This window comes from Petromyzon marinus, chromosome 29, assembly GCF_048934315.1.
Source record: "Petromyzon marinus isolate PM22_M1 ecotype Great Lakes invasive population chromosome 29, UKy_Petmar_22M1.pri1.0, whole genome shotgun sequence".
Lineage (NCBI taxonomy): Eukaryota > Metazoa > Chordata > Hyperoartia > Petromyzontiformes > Petromyzontidae > Petromyzon > Petromyzon marinus.
The window spans coordinates 7,399,844-7,427,153 of record NC_133695.1 but is presented as its reverse complement, the minus strand read 5'-3'; the positions used below and the strand labels follow the sequence as shown (position 1 = coordinate 7,427,153).

Below are 27,310 nucleotides of genomic sequence, written 5' to 3'. Positions count from 1 at the left end.
AGCTGTGAAGCTTTTTTTGAACGCATGATGGCCAGTAGGGGGCCACTGCCCGAAACGTCGTTTTATATATTTTCCTCCACAAGCCACAGAGACGAACGTGTCGAGAGAGAGACGGGGGGGGGTGTTCGAGTTCACGCGCAGCATTCTCCTCCGCCATCTTGCTCAGGGAAGCTCCGCTGTACTCTTACGCGGCGACATCACACCGCTTACTCCCCCCCCACCCCTCGTGACAGCGCAGCGGGTAGGGACAACTGTTGCGCGTCTCTCCCTACGCAACATGGCCGCGCGTAGGCCGGAGGGGGTGGTGGGGGCGGGTGGGGGGTGACGTCATGGCCGTGGCGGGGCGGCCCCCACGGTGCCCGGCGAGGGGGGACCCGGGCGGTTCGCAGAGACGGCGGCAGTGGAAGCCACGAGGGCAGCAGCAACAGCAGCAGTGACAGCAGCTCCAGCCAAAGCAGCGGAATTTGAAGCAACAGCAGTGACAGCAGCAGCATTTGTTTGAACCAGCAGCAGTATCTGAAGCGGCAGCAGTTGACAGTGGCAGCAGCAGTCGGACACCAGCAGCAGTGACAGCAGCGGTAGAAGCATCCTCCTCCTCCGCAGCAGCAGGAGAAATCTGAGCAGTAGAAAATCGGCAGCGGGCAGCAACACAAGCTTCAGTACCAACAGCAGCAACAGAAGCCGCCACCATGTTCAGCTGGTCCAATAAGGACGCGACGGACGGCAAGAACCCGGAGATGTTCCAGACGGTGTCGGGCGGCCTCAAGAAGCTGTACCGCACCCGGCTGCTGCCTCTGGAGGAGCACTACTCCTTCCACTCGTTCCACTCGCCCGCGCTGGAGGATGCGGACTTCGACAACAAGCCCATGGTGCTGCTGGTCGGGCAGTACTCGACGGGCAAGACCACCTTCATCCGCTACCTGCTCGAGCAGGACTTCCCCGGCATCCGCATCGGGCCCGAGCCCACCACGGACTCGTTCATCGCCGTGATGCACGGCGACACGGAGGGCACCATCCCGGGCAACGCGCTGGTGGTGGACCCCAAGAAGCCCTTTCGAAAGCTCAACGCGTTCGGGAACTCGTTTCTCAACAGGTAACCACCCCGGGGGGTGGGTAGGGTGGTGGTGGTGGTGGGGGGGGGGACCTGAACAACATTCCCCGGTTGGGGCGGGGGGGCCACTCGGGAATGCGGCGTCGGGTGGCGGCGGCGGCGGGGAGTAGGGTGAAGATGGTCAGCCTGCGGGTTACAACTGAGATGGTCAGGTTGATACGGGGGTGTGGGATGAAGAACGGACATGAAAGATGGGAAGATGGGATGGAGGTTCGGGTGCGACGGGGAAGAGGGTGGATGATGAGGGAGCTGTGATGAGACGGGATGAGAAGGGCTGGGAAGAGAGTGAATTGGCGTCGGAGACGGGAAGGAGGTCAGATGTGGTAAGGGTAGACGGGAGGGGTGGAAAGAGTATGGTTATAGAGCACTGCGGTGGGCTTAATGGATAGTGAGGAACGAGATGGCAGGCTCTGTGTATTCATCGGTGGAGACGCATGCCATGTCGGGTGTTGCGAGGTTTGGGCCGTGTGAGGGAGCTGTGTGAGATACCTTTGGGACCGAGGGTTTGAGACCCCCTCCCTTGGTTTAGGACACGGGTAGGGCGGATTGTGGGGGGTCAGGGACGGCAGGAGGACAGGGGAACGGGGAGTGGACCGTTGTATTGAGTCACGGGGGTTCTGTGTCATCAGAGGTGTGCAGTGGTACGTTATGTAACCTCGTTATGCAATACGGTGTTTCACACCTGGGCAGGTAAGGGAAGGGATGATGCACACTTGGGTGGGGTAGTTGACCAACACACCACATCTTTAGACAAACCTGAGTATGTTATACACCAGAGATAACTAACTTGGGTTAAGCCAAGTTATTTATCTCTTTTGTGCGATTTAATTAATTAATGTTTTCAACATTTGTCCTTGCGGAAATGTTTAGCTGTGTTCCCTACTGGGAATACAGGGAACGGACTTCCCTATCCACAATAGAGGAAGTCATTTAATTTGCAATAAAATAACGGTATTTTTAAAAAATAAAATCGTCTTATTTCTGAAAATACAGAATTATTGTTTTATATATTTTAAAATAAATATAAATATACAGTATATATTCTTAAGGCGCTCACTCGCCCGTGTCACTCCAACTTGGTGGCCACCGACCCTTCTGACGCACACTCACGCACGGCTTCCCTCGCACCCCCCAACGGGGATTCAATGAATTGTCGTGAATTAGGGTCATGATACTCATCATAACTCTACGGTGCTTTCGGTAAAGTCACGTAGGTATCAAATAAAATAAATCACGACGTTTCGATCGCAACACAAGCAGTTCTCCCGCTGTATCTGTTCCACCTGATGACGGTCTCCTGTGTTGCGATCGAAACGTCGTGATTTAATTTATTTTATTTTATATACCTACGTGACTTTACCGAAAGAACCAAAGAGTATGGATCCCTGCAGTCACGAAAACTTCAAATCTAGATTAGGGTCATGATTTTTTGCTTCAATAATATAATCATTCAACCCTTTTAACTTTGTGGCGAACAGAAATAATAATTGTAAGCCGTTTGTTAACCCACTCCTGGATGAAAATTGCGTCAATCGTGCGGCTTGATTGACTATGCAGTCACCGCATGTGTGATCTATGTTGAACTTCTTTCGCATGATACGTCGCCAACCGTGCTAATCGGAGATCGAAACGGGGATGAGGTTCACCTTTTGGAGAGGGACGGTGGAGAGGGGCAGTTGACCACAACACCGCATTTTCAGGTGACCTGGTCTGTGAGGGGGAGGCAGATGTCCGAGCACCCTTCTGACATGGCTCGCGTAACTCTGAAACCCACCAACCTCGTCCTTGACACGCAGTGCTGATCAACTCTGGAACTCGTCGCCCTTCACAGCTGTCTTTCTGCCCGATTGCAACACGCATCGCCAGATTCGTCCAAAATCGCCCCGTGCGATTCTCTCTACGGTTGGTGACGGAGTCATCAACGGATTGTCACCAAACATAAGATGAGGAGGAACCTTTGGCCAGCAGATCCGTGGATCACTTCCCAGAGTCTCTAGCCAATAGTCGTTTGCCACCCCTGGCCTCTGTGGCGCTCATGGTGACTGTGTTAACAATAGAGCTCGACTTGACGTGGTCAGCAAATCTCTGCTGAAGATTATACGAAGAACACGTTATCAGGTGACGGTACACTGATAATGGAGCACTCGGAGGTATCGTTAGGGTCCATATCAGTAGCATATTTCCTGAAGGGAGTGAAGTCCCCCAAATCTGTTTTTTCCCGTGTATATCCACATTCAATGCCCTCTCTTCCCTTCCATCAATCATCACAATGGGGGCTGAACAAACGTCGTCTTCCACTGCTTGCCGTCTCTGGTCATGGCGATCGCTTCCTGTATAGTCAGAAAAGCACATGGCCACAAAGGCTTGTTTGGCCAACCAGAGTGTCCACATGTCGCTTCTTGCAGACCTACGCGTTTCTCTGTTAAGTCCTCCTTTGCACCGTCAATCTACCTCTTGTGTGGATTGGTCTCTAGTTGCTTATTTCACATGGTAGTGCAAGGCCATTTATGGTCATTTGTTTGGCCTCCATTCTCTGTACGCATCCAAGCCAAATCATTATTATGTCTTTGTATAATTTTGCACCGGCCTCCTGCTAGTTTAGCTCTTTCCTCTTGGCCGCATTTCTTAGTCGCTGTAGTTTCGACCCAGGAGATTGTAGGGTTAATCCCATGTCACTGTGTTGATGATGCCAGGTGAATAAATAGCAGATTTTTTTACACTACGATGCTAAGTTTTGATAGCCATTCAAAAGCTTCAGGCGATGCGGACTGAATATCGGAGGTGTTTACGGGCAATGAGTAAGTTACAGGGAACAGTTATCGTTCAATTGTTTGAAGTTGTTTAGCACAATCGTTATGTCTGTGGAGTGCCTTTTGAGTCTCCATTTATGCATGAGGTACCTCCTCTTTTGGAGGTGCGAATCTGCCACTGCCCCCCACCCCACCCTTTACCAAATATAGTAGGTTCCGTGCCTGGAGGCATTAGTTACAGAGATGTGGAGTGTACCATCGCTGATGGGGGTGGCACCCAACCTTCCTGTGTCTGGCCCTGGCAGTGAAGCAGGTAACATTTGCTATGCAGCTATGCAAGGAGGTGGAGGTCACCTGTGACAATGGCGTGGTCAGAATCGGTGTGTCAGCGCGATAGGGTTTTCCTTGATTGAGTGATAACGTTGCCCGTGTGTCTCCGTGCGAGTGTGTGGTGTGTCCGTGCGTGTGTATGTTCAGTCACACCCCAAATTCCAGTCAATATGTGAACATAACCTACAGTCGCCACGCCAACAGCACATACAGTACAGTAACGCCCCCTAATCCCCGGGTCCCGACAAACTCTTTGAGAGAAGGAGAGTGCCACTGTGGTGACGGCGCCGTGTGTGGAGTGTGTAACCCAAGCAGTGCAGGGCACGGCGTGTCCGTGTATCTGTGTGCGGGGAGCGGTCGCGTAGTGGTGAGCGCGCTGCGTTACAAACCCGCTAACCCGACTTCGAATTCCCACTCACGACCAATCAGAGTGGCGAATATTTGAACCGATCCTGGGCCTCTCGGCCATAAATGAGTAACCCTGGTGTGGTGTGTAAACAACAGCACTGGGGAGACAAAGGCGGCCAGCCATGGTGTTGGCAGTGTTTTCCCCAACAGGATGTTAAAAGCTACACGGGGGGTTGTTTGTTGTGTGTCCGGGTGTGTGTATTTGTATGCCTCTCGGTGTGTATGTGCCAAGGTGTATTTATGTGTGCCCTAACGTCGCATGGACACGTGTTCACGTGGTAAAATTAAATCAACCCTTGGTTTTCACTGTGACGCAGAGTCGGTCTAACCATCACCACCACCACCATGCGGAGGGGGAAGTCGCGGGTTCGGAAGTCGCTTTTCATTGTCATCATCAGCACCATTAACGGCGTTTATTGATATTGCGCCCCACACAAGTACTGTATAAGTTAATCCCCGAAGCGCCAACAGAATTACAAAGTACAATTGAACAAGAGCACTGTACCCGGTGGCACACAAAGTTAGCATAGGAAAAAAGTTTCCAAGACAACGAAAACATGTTTATTCTGGGATCTATAATAAATAGCTTAGAACGACCTCGTGCACGGTGACATCATTGTTTGCTTCACATTAACTAATTATTACACAATTTGTGAAACAATAGGTCAGGGCACTGAGCTTGCGGTATCGCCGAGCCCTGACACCGCTGAAATCTTTCTTGGGATTGAATCCAGGCACCTGCCTGTGACTAAACCGGGTCCTCTTTACAGTATTGAGTTGAGATGATCCCAGCTCCGTCATTAATAAAAATATAATCGAACAGACAATCATCACATTACATTTGATTCGGAGAATTGCCAATGCTGTTATGGACTGTCATGTGCTGTCCTCTGCTGTATGGAGCAGATATCAACTTAAGGCACCTCAGAAGAAGTTACGTGATATTGGCCTGCATCAGTTATTCTTTTACACGAAGGATTCCATCTCTGTGCAAGGGTTCCGAATGAATGCTTCACGCAGAAAAAATATCCATTCAAATTGTAATTGTGTTCTATACAGCATTTGGGTAAATACCATACAGTTGTGATAAACATTACGACCATATTCAGAGTGGGTGGGAAAGTGCTGCCCCCCTACGGTGTGTACCAGAGGTCACTGAGTTATATCATAAGTAGTTCTGTGACCTCTGCTTCTGTTAGCTAAAGACTAATACGAAGGGTCGTACTGCTCTCAGATTTTTCTGAATGAATATGTTTAATCTCTCGATATGGTACCAAGAGTATAATTGGTATAAAATTGTAGAAGAAAAAAAAACTGACATATTTTCCGAGTCAAAATCATAATTTGTGATACAGATGCCAGCGGCGGAGGGGTGTGCTGACGCCCTCTGTCGCGATCCTTTGTCGCCACTGTCTCGCCCGTGATGTCCTTCTCGCTTCACGGGTTCCGGGTGGAGCGCGCCCCCATTCCCCAACAAAACCCCCACACTCCCCACGCATCGTCATTCAGTGACTCGTCACGATCGATCCAGACTTATAATTCGGTTCAAGAATTTATTCCTCTTTGAAATACGTTGCGGCGATTGTGGTGGCTACTAGCGGGTGTAAATAAAGGTCACATTAACCCATTATATAGGCAGTGTACGCATCGAAACGCACATTGATGCTTAGGCACGCATGTCCCTCGTGCGTTATCACATTGTTAAAGCCATAATAACTTGCACGGTTTCGCTCCACAGAACATTTTTTAATTGGCTACTGTTGGGAGATTCATTCAACAGTGAGAAGCAGCACACCGGCCGTGGTTGTTGCATGGATACTTTGGATTCCCATTCCTGGTACAGCACCACTAACGGATGAACACGTGGAGTGCGTTTAACTCTGACCTTTATACGAATGTCACAAATCTCAAACGTTAATGTTGGTCTTTTGTTGCGTGACCCTGAAATCCACAGCTGTTGATTGTGAGCAGATGCTTAACTTCCCAGTGAACCCTGGCTCAGTGGGTGAGTCACTCATTCTCTTCTGGTATCCCGTCCCACCTCTGCCCCCAAGGGCTGTATACTTATACTTATTTACTCCCTGGCCTTCCTTAAACTCCTTTTACGTCTCACTGGGCCTCTTACATGCCATATGCACACTCGTACCTGTATCAAGAATATGTATCGATTGACCAACATCCTTGAAATTCGATTCATTTTTAGAGTCGTAATCAAGAATCGATTTGTGTTTGTTTCGTTGCATTTGTTCCATCTGCCACATGTGCGCTGCCCTGTTGGCTGACCACCACGTTTGTTACGTCTCGTTTTGGATATCTAAGTTTGTGCTTTCTCTTTGCCTTGTACCGTCTCGTTCATTCTGCTATGATAGCAGACACGTGCACAAACTTGGCAAACATCGACAATAATCCGTTCTGACACGCAACACAGTTCCTGATTGTAATAATTGATGTCGAGCAGTGAACCCGTCACATGCCCACAGCAGGAAGTCTTATAATGTCTCACTCGAGCCCGAGCGTGGCCCCAGCAAGATAAAGATACCCTGAGTCAGTTTCATAAACACCTCCGTGAGGGTCAACATCTCCTTCACGGCGCACGTTAACAACGCCATTCGCGTCGTCACAAACGTCCGGTCCACCCCTTCTGCCGTTCGTGCTGTCCACTCTCTGCCCCCTGTTCAAGTCCAGGCAGGCTCCAGAGCTTCCACTTCTCTGCCTTCGCCCGACTGTCGCTTTCTTTTCCGTAAAGCAAACGTGCCCACTGGTTATTGGACAGCATCTCTCGAGATGTGGTCACGTGTAGACGCTATCAATCAACATTGTTACTGCATTGAGGTTTTTTTTTTCGAGGACCACAGAAGTCTCCATGGACTCGCATAGAGATCCATGAAGGCAAACACTCCAGAGAGATCCTCGGCTCGCACAGAGACCCGCACACTCGCGGAGAGACTCGGACTCCATGCCGCTGTTAAATGTCAGGCTTTGGCTCAATTCCCACCTTTTTCTTCCTACGTCAGACTGCCTCTTGCTATAGACTAAATATGCCACTGTGTTTGCACACCATCGAGAGATGCGGTCGCATGTAGACGTTATAAAATCCACCTTGCATTGTAATTGACCAACCAGAGTTTCGTGGTATCGTGGCCGGGTTCACCTGTCTTTCAGAGACGTAAAGGTGTGAAGGCCACGACACTGCCGAGTCGACGGCGATGTTTGCGAGCGACATTTGTGGGCGACGTTTGCGAATGATGTTCGTAGGCGATCTTTGTTGGCAATGTTTGTGGTTGATAGTTGTGGCCGATGTTTGCATGCGATGTTCGTGGGCGTTAAGGAGGGGGGGGGGCATTATTTTGGAACCCCGGTGGATTGGCAAACGTTCGAGGTGGAAACAATCGGTTATTTTTTTTTTACAAATAGTTATTTGCAAATGAAAAAAAGGAGAACCGGTTTTTCGACTCTGGCCTCAAGGTGGATCCGGAAGCCCCCCCTCCATACACACAGCGATGAGCTCACTGCGTGGTCCACGTGTAGCGCTCCCTTCCACTGTACCATCGCCAGCCGCTGCGACTTTTTGGAATCATCCTTCCCCCATCCGTGTCATGAAAATTCGACGAAGACAAACTGTTCCCAATTACACTGCACTCGCGCCTATGCGAACCGGCTGGCATTCAGACGGTTTGCAAGTTTCTTGGGGGGTGACTCGTGGAGAGACTCAGTCCTGCCATACGTATGTTGAACTTCCACCACTGGCTTAGGGTTGCTCATTTGAGCAACACATCACTCTGGGTTATTCATGTATTACACGTGTGTTGATGTGGGTGGTCAGCGCACTGCATTGTGAACAAGCCGGCTTGATTTTGATTTCCGGCCACGGCTAACATCAGTGGCTTGGAGTATCTGCGTGAGTCATGGGTCCACTGCCTTGGCCAGTCTGTACTGATCAGCGTGGTGAAGTATGATAAAATAGCCCACATGACCGATACGGCCTGGGAAGGGAGTTGACATCAGTGGGTTAACAAAGATGTAAGCTCATTATTCTTGTTGTGTTGACATCGGCGTCGTGTCAGATAATGGCCCTGGCAGATGATGTCACGGAACTAATTCTAAGTCACTTCAATCTGCCTCTATCCACAATTAGGTGAACATCTTTCACATGCCCTGCAAAGTGTGGTCATTGCATGGTGATGCAACTGAATTTAGTTAACCCTCTGAGATATAATGTATCTAAAGTAGGTGAAAACCCAAGTGATACCATCAACTGGCTCTTCTGGAGAACCCGGTTTAATCATAGCTCTATCAAGGTCTATGGGACTCTATGCAAGTCTACGGGTTTCTATGTGGGACTGTAGATCTTTAATTAAATCACTGGTCACCAAGCTGAAGACATCAAATCGCTGCACCTAGAGGACCCGGTCTTTAAATCAGCAGCGGCTGGAACCCAGAATTGAGCGCAGCTCTCATGTCTCACCTGAGCGAGCACGTCTGTCGCGCGTGACCGTGGTGAGCTGTGACGTTAATGTTTCACGTGGGTCCCATGAGCTTCAGGTTCTCTGACATTTACCTGTATGGTATTTTAATAGCGTACTGTCCTTGTGATGCAAGGCATGTGTGTGTTAGAGGACAAGTATGTGTGTGTTAGAGGCCAGGAAAGGTTGTTATAGAGTTTTTAGGGTTTTGGAGGACGGGTATGTGCGTCGTGTACTACACAGGTGTGTTGTAAGGTGTTGGGTAGGGTGGTGACATCGTGGTGAGTGCATTGTTGTTACAACCCAGCACACCTGAGTTTTATATCCGGTCACGGCTAACATCAGTGGCCAGGGATATGTAAACTAGTCCTGGGCCCTCCCCCCGAGGGTCGACTCAGCTTCAGTGTGTAAGCATCAACAATGGGAGACAAATGCGATCGCCCGTGGTGTCGGCCACAACACTACCTGTTAACAACACTTGCCCCCAGCAGTCTATAAAGGTGGATATTAGTCTTAAGTCCTGGATTGCACAGGTGTGTGTGTGTTCTAAGGCTTGTAGAGCATAGCGAGTCCATTATCATGCCTGCATGTCTTGGCTATGTGTGCTGTACAGTGCACGCATCCATCACCACCACCATCATCATCAACCCTATCATCATAATCGCTGTCACGGTCATAGTCGCCGTTCGCGTAGCGTGCTTGGAAAAAGACAAGGTCGATTATTGCCGCGGCAGCACAAGACTGCACGCAGGTGCGCGGGCAGTCGGCAGCAGCGCGATCGCCCCGTCGTCAGCCGTGCCCGATGCAAGGGAATGGAAATCTTAACTCGGCGTGCCAACCCCTACGCCACGATTCACCCGCCATTATCATGGCATTACGTACAGGGCGATCCGTTCGTGGATTCTCGAGTAGAAATTTTCGGGAGAAATTTCTGTACGGAGAAGGCAACTTTTTTTTGTTATCTCCCCCCACCAGTCTCACTGCACTCGTTAAACATTATTTTAAACGCTTTATTCTCTCGGAAACAGATCCATCTCTTTCTCAACATTCAATCGGCTGTAGGCAAGACATCAAAGCGGGCCATTAGGAATCAATGGAGTATTTTAAAACGGATCACTTTGTATAGATTAAAAAGTCACTCCCTTGAATTACCCATAGATCTTCACCGAGTTTCAACACTCGTTTTTGGGAGGGTCTTGCTGCATTAGGATGTTAATATGATTGCATTGAAAAAGAGTGAGGCCGGGACGCAGCACACCTGGTGACGAATGGACTGCACAGTGGTGTGAATTTGGTGAGTTGTGATTCCACAGTCTCACCTGTGCTGACTCACAATCAGCCACAGGTGCCATCTGCTTCCCCTTCGTCTCCGAGGCTCACTCGCCCTCCTGCGGTGTCGTTGTGCCTCCCATGGGAACCATCGCCCGTGCAGTTACATAACTGCGCGGGCGATGATTCCCATGGCTTATCGTGTGGAAATTTATAGCAACCAAATACTCTAAACGCATGTTTCTAAATGTGGAGGGAAAAACCGGAGGACCTGGAGAAAAATCCACGTGACCCACGGGCAGAGAAACATGCAAACTCCAAATATACAGACGTCTGAGTCGAGATTAAACCCATGACCTGCTGTATACCAGGCGAGGCAGTTAATATCTTGCCCTTCTCGCCACCGTTCTGTTGGCAGGAGGTCACGGCACAGACCCAGGTGCCATTGGTTCACTGACCAAGATGACCGGCAAATGCACCACCTGTGCTGCCAACTGATCTAACTCGCTGTGTCTCCTACTTAGCCACACCTACAAAACACATTCATACCCCCAAAATATATCATGTAGTAGGTACATTCACCCACACATATATACTGTGTACATAAATATTATAGCCAATTGAGAGGAGCCCTTTGAGACAAAGTCTGCCTTGCAAGGGAGATCTGGGTTGCAACAAAAGCACGCTGTTGAAAATAACAGCAGACAAACGAGAACACTACAGTCGCACAAATCAAGGCAAGTTGATTTTGTGTTGTAACCATTTGAGAACTCGTAGAGACCAGGATAGAGGAAATGGAGGTCGGTCTCAAGAATCAACTGCGTCATCGCAAGAGAAATCTAAAATCTTGCACAAACACTAGCCGGTGTTAAATAATGAATTCCCTGTAACGTAAATCGTCTTGGGAAGATTACTTTAAATCAAGAGTAGATTCCTGTTTCTCAGCAAAAGTAGTGTAATTCATACTGTTGTGGATCATTTGAGAGATGTCTATCTTTCTGCTTGTAACTTGAGAACCAAATCTGGCACATGGATGAGTAATGCACCAAATCATGGCCAAGGAAATGTACTTCCCTCATGAGATTTGCGTTTTTGAGAGGGCGTGACCTGTGCTGGAGAGCTGACGGTCACCTCTTGTTGAGTACCGTTGGTTGAGATTGCTCACGAGTGACACCTATTGATGGATGGCTAAATTGCAATGTTTTAAACTTATCGACTTATTGATATTTTTCACAAATATTATTGAATCATGATTATCGTAATCATACGACGATTGATGTACATACAGAACAATGTTTGCGATTGTGTTTTTAATTTGCGAATCAAATATAGTACAAGGATGAGCGCCCGCACACGAGCTGATTTCGTCGCTCCATCTCTCCGCGGAGGACGTACTGGGGTGCGTTCTCTCCTTTGGCCGCCTCTCAGACTTTAGTCTCCACCGCCGGCCAGCGTCCCTTTTAGCGACGTGTCCTCCGCAAAAGCCCTACCTATCCTCACGGTCAACGTGACGCACCCTCTACGTGTTCTGTAATCCACGTGCTCCTCTTCCTGTCTCCCGCTGTCATTCCAAGCGTGTGTGTCTCCGCGCTTCTGTGTGCGCGTTCAACTGTGCGCTCTGCTTGATTTGTCCAATGTCTGCTTGTGATCCGTACGTCAGAGCACGTAACGCACCAACTCATTCACACGTTCCTCTGTAACAACGTTGCGATGTTGTTTTCCGTTATTAAGCTTTCCAAAATCACTCCAAACGGCTTTCTTCTTCCCCCTCGTTATATCATCGTTTTGGTCTTGGCCCACTTTCCGTAACTGCCCTGGATACACACACACTCTGCTGTGTTCCCCGGTTGGCTTCCTCCTCCACGCTTTTTTACGTACTTTTCAGGTTGCGTTCCGTTGCGGTTACTTGCGAAGCGATATTGCGCAGGTATTGCTGCTTAATGCCCGTAATGGTGGACGTGTGTGCCCGCATGACCCCTGCCCTCCCGCAGGTTCATGTGCGCTCAGCTGCCCAACCCCGTTCTGGAGAGCATCAGCATCATCGACACGCCGGGCATCCTGTCTGGAGAGAAGCAGCGCATCAGCCGAGGTGGGCACACACAGAACAAAGACAAAGATGCCCCGTGTAGCCCACACTCTCTCCTTCTTGTTCGTACATCGTTGTTCATGATGACCATGGCACGTTTGTCATTTTGTTGGGTTTTGATGAGTGCGCAGATGGCTGAACAGGCCAATTTCGAGCCCGGAATTCTCTGTGGCACAGGCTGCTGTTAGCAAGCATCTACGAAGGCCAACATGGTACACGTGTGGGTGGGGCGGCCAGCATCACCTTTGTCTCTCCAGTGCTGATGTTTATCACACACTGCACCATATGCTCATTTGAGGTGGTTGGCATATGCACACCCTGACACACACGGGCCTCAGTTCTTAGCTGAGAGGGGGGGGTCGATCGCTCCCAAAGACCTTCAAAGCAACCGCACAAATCTGAGTGCACAGCGAGGAGAGCATCGGCCACAGCCAGGCTTTCGGTGAGACCGTTCTGCTGACGGATGTAAATCACGGCCAGCCACAGAGAGGTCACTGAGGCGGCGACGCCGTGTTTGGCTCGTCCGCAACGTTCTCGATCACAACCGTGACGTCCGCCGCACAAACGCCGGACGGGGGGAACGCACGTTGGCGCCGCTTGGAAAACAAAGTTGGCACTTCCTGTGCCGCCTTGCGGCTTGGATGTTATCCCATCCTGGTAGACGTGTGGCCGTTGTATTAATAGCGGCGACAGCAGTGGCAGCGCAGAGGAGATAAGCAGATGGGCACTGATGCTGAAATTCCCACGGATCACCTCTTCCCCTTCCTGCCATTACCTGCCTCGCTCGTGCGGCAGAGGTTTTGCCGGAAGGATGGTGACGGCGTTGGGTGTGACAGGGGGCGCCGAGGATGAAATGTAGCCTTTGCGTGACTGGGAAAATCTTAAAGACGAAACTAAATATAGCACCACTTGAATATTTCCTGTGCGCCGGGCCACCTCCGCCCGTCGGTTCGAACGGCTATGCCGCACGCTGGCGGTACCATGAGGCATGTGCCGTGTGACTGTGATTGTTCCGCGAGGTCGCGATGCTACCGTAAACAACACCAGCAACTGCAGAGGGGCTGTGTGGAGTATCGGGGAGGAGGAGCGAGAAGTCAGGACGCTAGGCGCAATGCCCAACCAAATGCTAGCAGTATTTAACCCTCGCAGACCAGCCACGAGTACAACCACTGCTACTCGCTCTATTCCTAACCTTAACCGACCAGCCAACCAGCTCCTAGTACTAACTCTACTCGCAACAGTAACCGACCAGCCAACCAGCCACTGGTTCTAGCTCTACTCTTAATCCTAACCGACCAACCAACCAGCCACTGCTACTAGCTCTAACACGGACCCTAACTGAATAGTCAACCAAGGCAGTAGCGCTGGCCCCCTGACCCTAACCGACTACTCAACCACCCATGAGTACTAAGTCATCTGACCAGAGTGTAATTTCAGTCACCTCTGTCTGGGTCGGCGAACCGAGAAAATATTTACGCACCAAGCACACCACGTCTAATATACCTATCGTTATGGCTGTGGCTACAGTCTACCAGCAACCCATAACATATCCAGTGAGAAACTAAGTCCTGCTTCTATGCTGGTCGGTGTGATGCTGTGCCAGTTGCTGTGCTGGTTGCTGTGCTGGTTGGTGTGCCGCTGCTGTGCTGGTTGGTGTGCCGCTGCTGTGCTGGTTGCTGTGCCGCTGCTGTGCTGGTTGCTGTGCTGCTTCTGCTCTTCTCGTTTTCTAAGTGCATGTGAGCAGCGGTGGTTCCCTGCCCCTCGTCCGCACCCGCGGTAAACACAAGGCTGCTATGCCTGCTGTGGCGCAGTCATTTTCCCCTCAATTGGCGATTTTGCCAGGCTCTTTGCACGAGCTTATCCGCCATCAAGTTGGCCTCATAGCGGTGTGAATGTTGTTTTTTTATTTCCTTTTGAGTTGCACCATGATACTGTTACTTTTCCGCTCCGAGCCTGCCTGAGACAAGTGGGTACTGGCAGTTTGAACCAATCAATCAGTACTTCACTTATGCCGGCAGATGAAGAAGGGCCATTGTCCAAAACGTCACCTGTTATATATTTGTCTCTTTTAGTTTGGGGCAGTGTTTGTAAGGATTGTATTAAGATTTTGTAGTTTGTGCCTTGCACCACTGTCAATGCAGTACATCAAAAAAAGTGTTCCTTAACCCAGGCGAGGACCAGGCGAGGGCCAGGTGAGAGCCAGATGCAAGCCAGGTGAGGGCCATGTGAGTTAGATCCAGGTGAGTGCCAGGTAAGAGCCAGGTGAGGGCCGTGTGAGAGCCAGGAGAGAGGCAGATGCAGGCCAGGTGAGGGCCAGGTGAGGGCCAGGTGAGTTAAATCCAAGTGAGGGCCAGGGGAGAGTCAGATACAAGCCAGGTGAGCGAGAACCAGGTAAGACTGAGCGTCTTAAGTGACACCTGGATGACAGCTGCAGAGTACAGTTCACACATGATTCTGGGCCAACACAGCCGTTTAAATAGCGTGAAACATTACGTAACAGTTAACAATGTGGAAAAACATACAACTAAAAACGATTCAAACGAGATGCGTGGAAATTTTAAGCCATTCATGCGCTCGCGTGCGTTCACACGTGACGTTCATACCATGTGTGCTCATGTGTGTTCATGCGTCACATTCATGCCATGTGTGTGCTGTGCATATGGTATTGTGTTCACACATGACGTTCATGTCGTGTGTGCGCTCGCGTGTGTTCATGTGTGATGGAGCAGTTGTGGAGAGAGTGGAGAGTTTCCCATACCTGGGCAGTGTGCTTATGACCTGCTCCGGTTTGACAGCAGAGGTCTTACTCCGAATAAGTTGGGCGGCATTATCTTTTCGTCAGCTGCACAATGCTGTGTGGAAGCTGCCTGGTCTGTCGCTACGCACGAAGCTTCAGGTCTTCTTGGCCATGCCCTCCCTTCTCTATGCTTATGAAACGTGGACCCCTCTAATGGAACATCTGCACCGGTTAGAAACATTCAGGCTGGCATGCCTACGATCCATTCTGGGTTTAACCAAGCTGGACAGTGTGAGGAGCACACAAATCCTTGAAAGACCTGGACACATTCCCATCGGTGACCTCCTCAGGCAGGCAAGGCTGCATTGGCTAGGTCATGTAGACCGCATGCTCAGACACCGCATTCCCAAGCAGCTTCTGTTTGGCCGCATAGAGGGGACTAAACGGGCACGATTTGAGCTGGAGAAGAGATGGACTGATGCGGTACGAGAGGATGTCGAGCAAAGTGGACTTGCCGATGACTGGTACCAGCCGTCTCAAGTTTGGCCTCTATGGAGGAGGCTCGTGAAGGACGCTACTGGGCAGTTGGAGGCAGTCACCCTCCAGCAACAACGGAGGGCAGAGGAGCGATGCTCACAACAACGAGCGGAGTGCCGGGTGGCTAAAATGAAGCAAGTTGGCACAGTAGGGGGTACAGCTGGTGCATCTACCAGTCATATCAGTCAGCCAACCCATGACACCTGGGTCTGTCCCGAGACCTCCTGTCAGTGAGCCTTCGACACTTCACGTGGCTTCAAAGTGCCTGGCACAGGCGCTGTGGTGATGTCACCGTCACTTAGTGGCAAATGGCGGGTATTGGTATTGGTTCACGTGTGACGTTCATGCCGTGCGTGCGCCCCCGCGCCTCCCCCAGGCTACGACTTCACGGCGGTGCTCACGTGGTTCGCCGAGCGCGTGGACCGCATCATCCTGCTGTTCGACGCGCACAAGCTCGACATCTCGGACGAGTTCTCCGAGGTCATCCGCGCGCTCAAGGGCCACGACGACAAGATCCGCGTGGTGCTCAACAAGGCCGACCAGGTGGGGAGAAGGAGGGAGGAAGGGAGGGGAAGGCATGCGCGCGGTCTGCTGCACAGTGGAGCCCGCGACTGAGGGCTCCCTCCGGCCCATTCTCCATGTCCAGGCGATGACTGAAACTAAACCATTTTTTTATTACACCAGGTAAGGCCCACTGAGCTATAGAGCTCTGTTTCAGAAGCGACCTGGCCCACATGATATCTCAAGGAAGTCGCTTATCATTGTGTGGAAATTTATAGCAGCTAAAAATACTCTAAACACGTGATGTTGATTTAAATGTGGAGGGAAAACCCGAAGGACCTGGAGAAAAATCCACGTGACGGTTCCATTGCGTTCAGCCAGGTGATGAGCCCCCCCCCATTGCCCCCCATTCTGCCTGGCCAGCATGTAATGACCCCCCCCCCCCCCAACACCTAGCCCTCCCTCCAACAGCCATCTGATTCCAGAATCAATTATTTTTGTGATGTTAGCACCGTCCCATTCATATAGATTTTGCTCTTTTATCGCTTGTACACTTTGGTTTAAGTCGCCTAAGCGTAATGCGAGCATATGATTTGCGTCAATCGTAACTGCGTGATTTTCACGTGAATCGTCCGGTGAACGTATCGTGAGCTTAATGATAGATTTTATCAACTAATCCAAGTGGGTTTACATCTGTGAATGGCAGCATCGTCACATGGCCTGCCAGAGACGAGTTTTTGGCTTTTGGGGAGATAAGTGCGCAAGGCAGGTTTTGCAAACTCTTTGGTTTTTTCGGTAAAGTCACATAGGTAAAATAAATGAAAACAACTAAATTAAATCACTGATACAGCAATTTTGCTGTGACGGTTTCCACCTCCGAAACGTCGTGATTTAATTTAGTTGTTTTCATTTATTTTACCTATGTGACTTTACCGAAAAAACCACAGAGTATGAATCCTTGCATTCACGAAAGCTTCAAATCTAGAATCAGGTTTTGCAAGTTGATTTTGCTGCACCAGGCGAGAGAACTCCAGAGACTGCAGGAGTCCCGTAGGACCGACCTTAAGGTAATTGGCCGTGTAGTGATTCGTAGGTTAAATTTGCTACTCGCGCTCATGAGACTTGCACTGAATCGTATGCGTGTGAATCGGTTTGTCAAGACGATTTGTGGAATTGACACGCAGCCTGTGTGCTCCTGCTGCATTCAGGATAACGTAGTGAGAAATACTTTGAAACTGATCTGTAAAAATGTTTTATTTAAGCACAAAGCGCACTGATCAGCGTGGTGAAATATGGCCAAAAAACCCCCCGAAACATTACAACAACAGATTGATGTAAATTACTGTTGTTTTTGTTATTATTCTAACCGGAAGGACACATTGCGCAAAGTCGAAACGCCTTATCTGGAACGATCATAACAATGAAATCTCGGTGGTAGGTGTGGTGGTTCATTGTTCCGGCACTACCAGCCACTACAGGTTAGGGCGGACATGTGTGCAGTGTTGCTGCGCTGCCTCGCGTGGAATTCCAGCGGCGAGTAGCTTGCAGGTGCTCTCCGCATGTAGCCGCTCCATAACAAAGGCAGCGGTGTTCACCAGCACCTCACCACGAAGGGTGGGGGTGGGGGCACAGCTGGATTGTCATGGTGACGAGTCGTGCCGATGGCTGCGTGGTCGCGTCATGCCCAATCGCCACCATCGGCAGCATCACCACTGGCACATCACCACCAAAGGCAAAGATCCCCCGTGTATAGCCTTAACAGACTGTTGGGACAAGTGCTATTAGCGAGCACCTATGAAGGCCGGCACAGTCCACGAGGGAGTGGGTGGCCAACATCACGCCCGACCCCCTTTGTCTCCCCAGTGGCGATGTTTTGTATACACTGCACCAGGTACTCATTTGAGGCTGAGTTGACCCAGGGGAGGCCCGGACCGGTTTAAATAATCGTCACTGGTGTTGGCCATGAGCGGGAATCGAACTCGGGTCACCAGGTTCATAGTGCAGCCCGCTAACCGCTACACTACCGCTCCCTATATCACCACCAGTAGCAACAGCACCTTTACTACCACCACCACCATAGCCACCACCACTAGCACAGCCACCCCATTACCACCATTACACCAGTACCACCACCCCACATGGGCATCGCCGTCAGCGCCACCATAACCACCTTGACAATCACAGCTACAGCTGGTGTGGGCGGTGCAAAGCGCGTGTGCTCGTGTTTGTGCAGGTGGCGTCCGCGGGTACGTGCTGCGCGTGTGTGCCTGTGCGCATGTGTGTGTGTGGGCGCATGGCCTCAGCACACGCTCGTTATTCCTGAAGAGCGGGAAGCTTGGAGAATCGCTCCGTGGCTCTGAGCCCGGTGTTTCGGGAGATGGAGTCGTGGTGACCTGCATCCCGCTCGCAGCCGATCAGCGGCGGGTTATGGATTGCCGGCACGCGACACAGACACAGATAGTGCAATCAGGACCGAGGAAATATTCCCCCCTCCCGGCACACCACGTCCAATATTCCTCTCGCTATGGCTGTGGCTACTACGAGTCGCGTGCCACTACCATCCTGTTTCTAGGCCAACTCAGGTCTTCTGGCGAGACAGCAAATATCGAATGAGAAATTACTCCCTCTGTTAGACACTGGTTCGCTACACGAGTCTATATAAGGCTTTGGGTCTTTGAGACCAGGGCCATGTCGGTGACCTAGAAACTATTTCTTCAGCCTGCACACCACATCCAGTATACCTTTTTTCTTTGGCCGTTAATAAAGATGACTGTGGCTATCCATCCGTGAATGCTTCTGTCCGCCCGCCCGCCCACCCACCATTCGTCTGTCCATCTGTCAATCCAACTCTCCCTCTGTCCTCCCCTCTTTCCGTCCGTCCGTGTGTCCATTCGTCCGTTTAATCACCCCATCCGTCCGTCTCTCACCCCCGCGGGCTGCAGGTGGAGACGCAGCAGCTGATGCGCGTTTACGGCGCGCTCATGTGGTCGCTGGGCAAGGTAATCAACACCCCTGAGGTGGTGCGCGTCTACATGGGCTCCTTCTGGTCCAACCCGCTGCTCATTCCCGACAACCGCCGCCTCTTCGAGATGGAGGAGCAGGACCTCTTCAAGGACATCCAGACACTGCCACGCAACGCCGCGCTGCGCAAGCTCAACGACCTCATCAAGAGGACGCGTCTCGCGAAGGTGGGAGAACCGCTGATCGTGTCCGTTGGGCTGATCATGGCCGTCGGGCTGTCTATCTGAACATCCCTCTGACCGTCCGTCTGTCTCTCCAACTGGCCAACCTACCAACTGTCCATCTGTCCATCTCTCCATCTGCCTGTTGATCCGTCCATCTGAATGTCCACCTGAATTTGTCTTATCCATCTATGTCCATCCGTCTGTTTAGCCCTCTGAATGTCCATCTGACTCTGTCTGCCCGTCCGCGTGTGTGCAGTTAGACACACAGACGGATTAATCGATCGTTGTGTACTGTCGCCATGACATGCGGTTTAGAAACATAGACGTTGAGAACGGAACAAAAACTGAATAGTGGGTGAAGAGGCTTGGAGAGAGCATGCTTGGAATTACACCGAGAAGAAGAGTAACAGATATTGAGGATCAGAGAATGTATTCAGACTAAGGAGAAAATTCATAATAAAAGATTTTGGGTTAGATCTCGTAAGTATAAATGTGTCGCATCCCTCCACCACCCGACACGGCCAATCAGTAAAAAATGTCACGTTAACAAAACGCCAATTAGTTACTTCTTCAGCCCACCGGTGTGTTCGAAGAGTGAATCCACAACATTTAGAATTTGAGTACGACGTTTCGCTGGTAATTACATCCAGCATCTTCGGGCCATTTGCCAGAATCGCGAATAATACTGGTCGCGAAAGCCAACGTGTTAAACTACGAAGAAAATGTTGACCTATTATTATCAAAGTATCTGAACATCAGCACAAGAGAGACAAAAGTTGCTGTGCGTGATCCAGTCCGCACCACGCCCATGTGCGTCATATCGGCCTTAATAGGTGCCCTCTGACAGAACTTGCCTCTGTAATCCATACGACTACAAGGGATGGGTGGGGGGGGTAGGGGTACCTCGGTGTGTGTGTGTACGTGCGTGGTTATGTATGTGTGCGCATGTGTGTGCGTTCTTGGCTTCACTCGGTACGACAAAAATGGTTTCATTTGTCACGTAAAACTAAACAGACACAGAACTGGCAAGACGTGAATAATGTGTTCCGCAAGTGGGGAATAATTTTGTACAAAACCTTGTTGTCGTAAACGCTCCCTTTCCCGCGCACGGTTGCTGCCGCAGGATTTGGCGAGCATCCATCATCGGTTCTGCTGAAACTTCTTAAACAAACAGAAAAAATAAAAACTTCGCAACTTTCCATCAACTCGACGTGCCAGGCGCCGTAAAGTTGTTGCTGTAGCCCTGACCGGTTGCGACCGGGCTCGAGTGCTGGGCGTGAGATCGGAGGGAGCAACGGGTTTTCCTCTCCGACGCAGCGCCAGCTCAGAGTGCAGTGTTGTTATCACACATGTACACACAAAGACAGAGATCCCCCGTGTAGACTTAACAGACTGGGGCAAGTGCTGTTAGCGAGTAGCACCTATGAAGGCCGGCACGTCACATGAGGGGGTGGTTGGCCAGCACCGCATCTGACCGCCTTTGTCTCCTGAGTGGAGCTGTTTACACACCGGACTAGGTACTCATTTGAGGCTGAGTCGACCGAGGGGGGAGGCCCAGGACCAGCTCAGATTATTGTCACTGCTGTTGGCCACGAACGGGAATTGAACTCGGGTCGCTGGGTTCGTAGCGCAGCACGCGAACCACTGCACTGCCGCTCCACGCACACACACACACACGTACACACATGCTCAGACACACGCGCTCGTGGTGTGTTCTGTGCCCGGGGTGAGGGGGGGTGTGCTGCAGGAGAGCCAGGAATTTACTGTACGATTGAGGAAAACACCTGATAGCCCACAAGGTGTCATTGTTCAGAAAATGCAATGCGTTCCATTTCAATTACGCTGTGTGCGTGTGGCCTTGAAAGGAACATTATATAACGGGAGACGTTTTGGGTCATGACCCTTCTTCATGGCAGATTGGTAGGCCACAGAGATATAGAGTTGGACAATGAGAGTTGGAGATGGCACTTGTGTACACCATGGGGTCAGATGAGAATTATATTTTTAAAAATATCTTCCGATGAACAGTTTTCAAATATGCATATAAACACTTACCTACTTGTAGCTCGTAACATACAACCCCTTCAATAATCACAAAGTGTTACTATATGAGCTGTTCAGAAAGTATGCTTTTGTAGGTTGAAGTGGATGGAAAAACGTAAATGATTGAGTTCCCTGTGCGGCTGTATGGGGCGAGACGAGGGAATAAAACCCGAAGCGGCTTGTAAAGTGGCGTGGAGCCCTCTCCGGATCGCAGGTGTGTGGCACCGGATCTCCGGATCACGGGTGCGTGGCACCGGATCTCCGGATCACGGGTGTGTGGCACCGCATCTCTAGATTGTGCGTGCGTGGCACAACATCCAGCCACGTTTAACAAATGCCCACGTGGTCCCTTGCCAGTGAACCGCTGCCATAAGCGGCGAACGCCCCACCACGAGGCTGTGTCTATACTAAACTAAACTATTTTTTCATTTACCTGGCAAGGGCCCACTGAGCTATATAGCTCTTTTTCAGAAGCAACCTGGCCACAAATGATAGCTCAACAAAGTGGCTTCTCATATGGAAATTCATAGCAGCGAAATACTCTAAACGCGTGTTTTTAAATGTGGAGGGAAAAACCGGAGGACTCGGAGAAAAATCCACACAACCATGGGGAGAACACGCAAACTCCACATATGCAGGCGTCAGGGTCGGGATCGAACCCACGACCTCCTGAATACCAGGCGAGGGAGTTAACATCTCACCACTGTGTCACCACCCTCACTCGCATGCATGCCCACGCGTCTAAACCACTTCCACGCCGAGAAATCACATGTCACTTTTAATTAAAATGTTAACAGAACTGCGTTAGCTGATGCTGCGTTCCCTTGCGGTCTCGTTCACATGGCTGGGGGTTTGCAGCTGGGGCGAAACTTGACGACCACTGGACTCCATTTGTTTGTTAACCAAAGCACGTTAGCAGGCGAGAGCCCTGTGCTGGCCCCTGCCTCCGTGTGCCGTAAACCCACTGATCGAGCTGCACATTCGTGAATTGTCTGCTTCATTTCTAATGTTCCGGAATTTAATTCGCAGTCTGCGCCAGCAGATCGGGACGAACCCAGTGGCACGAGTTCGATTCCTGGCTATGACTCACAGCAGTGTGGAGTGATATCTGAACCGGTGCTGACCTGACCTTCCCCTGCCCCCTTCACCAACTGGTACTGATCAACGTGGTCAAATATTCCGCACAACCGCCACAGCTGAAGGTGGGGAGCATAGATAATGGAGCCTAGTATGGTACAATGGCTATTTTGCTCTGCCTTCTGCTGATAACGCAACCTCATAGGGCAGCAGCAGCAGGAGCCGCCTACTACACCTGTGTTATGCACAGTGGTCGCCCATCCAAGCACCGTCCAGGCTCAACAACTGCTTAGCTTCTCAGCTGTAACGGTATCAGGTGACGTCATAGGGAAAGCAGGTCTGTAGACGTCACACTTTAGACTCGTTTCCTAATCGGTGACTCCACAAAAACAAGATTGTTGACCTGCACCAGGGTCGCAACACGTAGCCACAATGGGGGAAGGGGGCGAGGTGGTGGGGGGCATCGTCTTTGGCGGCACAATCGTCTGGTCCGGTGCTGACTGCGTGTCCTCTGCGTGCCCGCCTAGGTGCACGCGTACATAATCAGCCACCTGCGCAAGGAGATGCCAGCCGTGTTCGGGAAAGACGCAAAGAAGAAGGAACTGATCGCCAACCTGGGCGAGATCTTCACGCGCATCGAGCGTGAGCACCAGATCTCTGCCGGAGACTTCCCCAACCTCAAGAAGATGCAGGTAACCGGGCGTGCCAACACCGCCCATGCCGCCTGTCCCGCCTGGCTCTCGGTTCACCATGGGGCCTGGTGTCTGTTCCATAATCCACCACTGAAAGGGGTTAAGGCAAGGGTAAAGGCAAGGGTAAAGGCACAGCCCCTGCAATCGCTCGCTCGCGCCACTGCTGGCAGAAGGGGTCTCCGCGCATGCGAGTGGAGGGCATCTGACCTAACTCTTCCACACTGGCCACACGCGGGAGCGCCCACACTTTACCCCACCACACGCCATCTGCTGACCGACCAACTGTGGTGAAACCCATTTACACTGCTGGGTGGACAGAGGCAGAGGGGGGGATTTGAAGAAATCTATGCCGTGAGTTTAACTGCCGCTCCGGGAGATGGGGTTAAAGGAGGCTTTTCTGGGTGAACTTAGGAGTGGTGATGATTAACACCAGCGAGTGAAACTTCTGCCGGAGTGCAATTGGCCCTAAACGGGCATTATTGTAAGAATCCATCCTTGTGACGCTGCAGCCGCGGTGACCTCTTGAGTGCCCTTTAACCCCTGACCCCTACACGGCCGCCACCTCCCCCGCGCCTCCCTCCCCTGTGTGCGTACGCCGTGTCTCCCGCCCACAGGAGCAGCTGCAGGACCAGGACTTCACCAAGTTCCACACCCTCAAGCCGAAGCTGTTCGAGAAGGTGGACGAGATGCTGAGCCACGACATCGCGCGGCTCATGGGCCTCGTGCGGCAGGAGGAGGCGCGTGTCCCTTCGCAGGCGGTGCGTGGCGGCGCCTTCGAGGGCACAGAGAATGGCCCGTTCGGTCGCGGCTATGGCGAGGGCGCGGGCGAGGGTGCCGACGAGGCCGACTGGGTCGTGAGCAAGGACAAGCCGGCCTACGACGAGATCTTCTACACGCTGTCGCCGATCGACGGCAAGATCAGCGGCGCCAGTGCCAAGAGGGAGATGGTGAAGTCGAAGCTGCCCAACACGGTGCTCGGCCGCATCTGGAAGCTGGCGGACGTGGACAAGGACGGCATGCTGGACGACGACGAGTTCGCCCTCGCCAACCACCTCATCAAGGTCAAGCTGGAGGGGCACGAGCTGCCCGAGGAGCTGCCCATGCACCTGCTGCCCCCCAGCAAGCGCAAGCTGGCGGTGGCCGAGTGAGCGGCACCGCACGTGCGAGAGCGGGCACCCGCGCGCGGTGCTGCTCGTCGTTAAGCGTCCCGCGTCGGATGGGAGCCGGCGCCCACTTTTCAGTGCGGAGCTCCGTGCCTCCGAGGAGTTCTTCCACGGCTGGCTTTGCACACTGGGCTTTGCGCGGGGGCCACTTAACCGCACACGTGACTTTGTCTGCACGCGTGCGCGCGCACGTACGCACGCACGCACGCACACACATGCACGCTTACGACGATGGTATGAAGAGCAGGCCGGGAAAAAGAACTCCAGCTCGCTCGCCGTGACCTGCTGGCTCGCGCGTGGTGGCGAGTTCACGCCCGTGTTCACACGCACGCGTTCACATGCGCGTTCACGCGCACGCGTTCACATGCACGCGTTCATATGCACGCGTTCACATGCGCGTTCACATGCGCACTTGTCAACGCGCGTGTGCCACGGGAGCACGCGAATGCGCGAGCGTGTACACGCAGCCCGCGTGCGTGCTTGCTCGGGAACCTCCCTTCTGCCGACGCCGTCTAGCTGTTAAACGCGTCTTGTGTTCACCAATGTAAAGTTTAACTCGTAACATAACTTAAGCCGTCCCATGTCGGCACACGTACATAGAAAAATATTAATGCTTTGGAAAGGAATATATACATTATATAAAAAACTAAACAAAGGGACACTTTCCATAAATTAATTCAATTTAAACACTGTTGAACAAAAATGCAGAAGTTGTCGTGTGAGAACATTTGCGTGCTTGTAAAAGTTTATTATAAATGTTAGCCGTTAGCTTTTCAGCCAAAAATACAAAAAAATACTAATGCATTTTGCCCCTGGCTCTCACCGCACGCTCGCCCGTGAGAGACACAACGGGCACCGTTTCCGGTCGGGAGCGAGGGGAACGGGCGACCTTGTGGCGCACGGCCATTGTGAAAAGGTCACCTCGAGGAACCCGGTTCCCCTGTCCGAGACTCGCGTCACTTATAGACTGGGGGTAGGTGGTGTAAAACTGCCAGTAGCCACGCTCCGTAGCAGGAGGTATACTGGATGTGGTGTGTGCCGGGTGGCGATCCGAGTTGCCGACCTGGGTAAAATAATATTTTGACAAATGTAGAATTAAAGTTACGTAAATGAATGGGTGGCCAGCTGCCCGCAAGCCACTGTTGAGATCCTGGGTTTGAATCCAGGTTTCAGCTGCCCGCGATGAAATGAGATTCTCAAAGCTTGCAGCAGCGAGTTTATATTCTCAGGCCCGGTCACCAATGACAGGAGAGATAAACATTGCGTTCAATGTGCATCTGAGAATTACCAATGCTGGTTTAGATTTTGATGTGGCATTGTGACAATACACCGATAGCACGATCGATCGCGATAAAAATGCGGGACGAGGACATGAAAATTAGAAGGCAATAAAAACAGCACGACAAAACAGTGGCACGAGTAGGAGGCCAACATTTAACAAAGAAACGCCTCCTTTTTTGGCGATGAGAAGCGAGCGTTAACGAGCCTCATTTCTACTCCTTGACATCGCGAAGAGAGAGGGCCTTTAATTTGTGTGCCATGCCGTGGCTCACCTGGGCGGGTGGGACCGCACCTGGGAGGCGGCACTAGTCGTGCGTTAATTTGCCTTTGTTTGGCACCACGAGCCGCGGGTGGGTTCGTTTATAAACGGCGTGGCACGCGACACAGCGGTCGTGCAGCGGTCTCCGTTCAGGAGGCGAGCGAGGCCGCCGTGCCCTCCGACGCCCCAACTCCGACCCTCCAACTCCGACCCAGACGGTGTGCCCAGGAACCGGGGCGGTGTTTCCGAGCCTTAATCCGCACTGTTCATGCCTTGGTTACTCCAGCCGCGCTCTATGGACGAGTGAACACTCTGGTGCCACCGCGACACTCGCAACTGGCTGTCTTGGCGTCCGCATGCATTTTACTCCACAGTGGTCTTTACCCGGCAGTTGCCGGTTGGAGCCAGTGTGTCACCACACCTGGCGGCAGTGAGCTGGAGTTTATTTTTGGTTGGCGATGACAGATGATGTTTGTGTACCCGGGAAAGCCCCGCCGCATCTCGAGACTCGTTTTCTCAGCAGGAGGCGGTGTTGCCGTTTCCCCCAGCTGAGTAAATCTGCAGGTGAATTTCTTCCAAATTTGGACCGCAACGCCGGCACATGTGGCCTACGCTTTTTTGACAAACGGTCACGTAACAAAAAAAACTCTCGCGTCCACTGCGAAGCGCAAAGCCTGCGAATTTTCCGGCAACCGCGGGCGGCCGCGGTCGCTGGAACGCGCTACCGCCTGGCCATGTCGGTGTCGTGGTCTCCCGAGGTTCTCTGGGAGCGAGGGGTGCCTTCGCTGCCCGCCCTGGTGTTGTGTTGGCGGCGATAGAGGGCGTCCTCCGGCATATTACCACCTGCCCGCCCGTCCGGCTGCTGCTGCCCGGCGCGCGCGGTGTGCGAGTGGCCGTCTGCATTGGGAGGTGTTTGCTCATCCAACCCCGCTCCTTTCCCCTCTGTCCTGCCGCGAGGTGTATTGTTGACTGATTTCTGTTGTTTCTTAGTGTTGTTTTTCTTGTTCATGGCGTTACAGTAGAAGCTGAATGTGTGTCTGCTCAGGCCCATCCAGGGCTTCCTAAAGGCCCATTGTGGGGCCCCCATTTGTGTCAGTCCTGGAGCAAATTGCCCCCCCCCCCACTCTGGGCGGCCCCTGTGCAATTCTCTTGGGAGCAAGCACTCCTGTGCTGATATCCGAAGTAGTGTGCTTGTATCAGATGTTGCTCTGTGCCCCCTCCCCACCAGTGTGAGGATTCGTTGCCTGCTTCAGACCTGTGCTTACACAAGGTGTAATTATGTCCATCTTCTACTGTACTCTTAGCCATGTCCAGTTGATTCTTTCTCGTGAACTGATTCGTGACGGCAGAGGTCAAGTTTCATTAAAAAAATAAACTGCGACGTCATTCCCAGAGAGGCAGCTCTTGTGCGCTGAGTT

General features: G+C 51.7%; 1 protein-coding gene across 1 annotated transcript; it reads left to right on the top strand.

Moving 5' to 3' along the window:
* Positions 1-334: 334 nt before the first annotated feature.
* On the top strand, positions 335-27,286 carry LOC116947253 (EH domain-containing protein 3-like). Its single transcript, XM_032962773.2, has 6 exons — positions 335-1,093; positions 12,323-12,420; positions 16,068-16,234; positions 19,135-19,380; positions 23,025-23,189; positions 23,804-27,286. The coding sequence occupies exons 1-6, from the start codon at positions 690-692 to the stop codon at positions 24,335-24,337; spliced, it is 1,614 nt and encodes a 537-aa protein (XP_032818664.1). The 5' UTR covers positions 335-689; the 3' UTR covers positions 24,338-27,286.
* The last annotated feature ends 24 nt before the right edge of the window (positions 27,287-27,310 follow it).

Bases quoted from the DNA above. Each gene is read 5' to 3' on its own strand.
- LOC116947253 (XM_032962773.2), top strand. From the start codon at position 690: ATGTTCAGCTGGTCCAATAAGGACGCGACGGACGGCAAGAACCCGGAG. The intron at 16,235-19,134 runs GTGGGGAGAAGG...CGCGGGCTGCAG, and splicing joins TGCTCAACAAGGCCGACCAG to GTGGAGACGCAGCAGCTGAT. The intron at 19,381-23,024 runs GTGGGAGAACCG...GTGCCCGCCTAG, and splicing joins AGAGGACGCGTCTCGCGAAG to GTGCACGCGTACATAATCAG.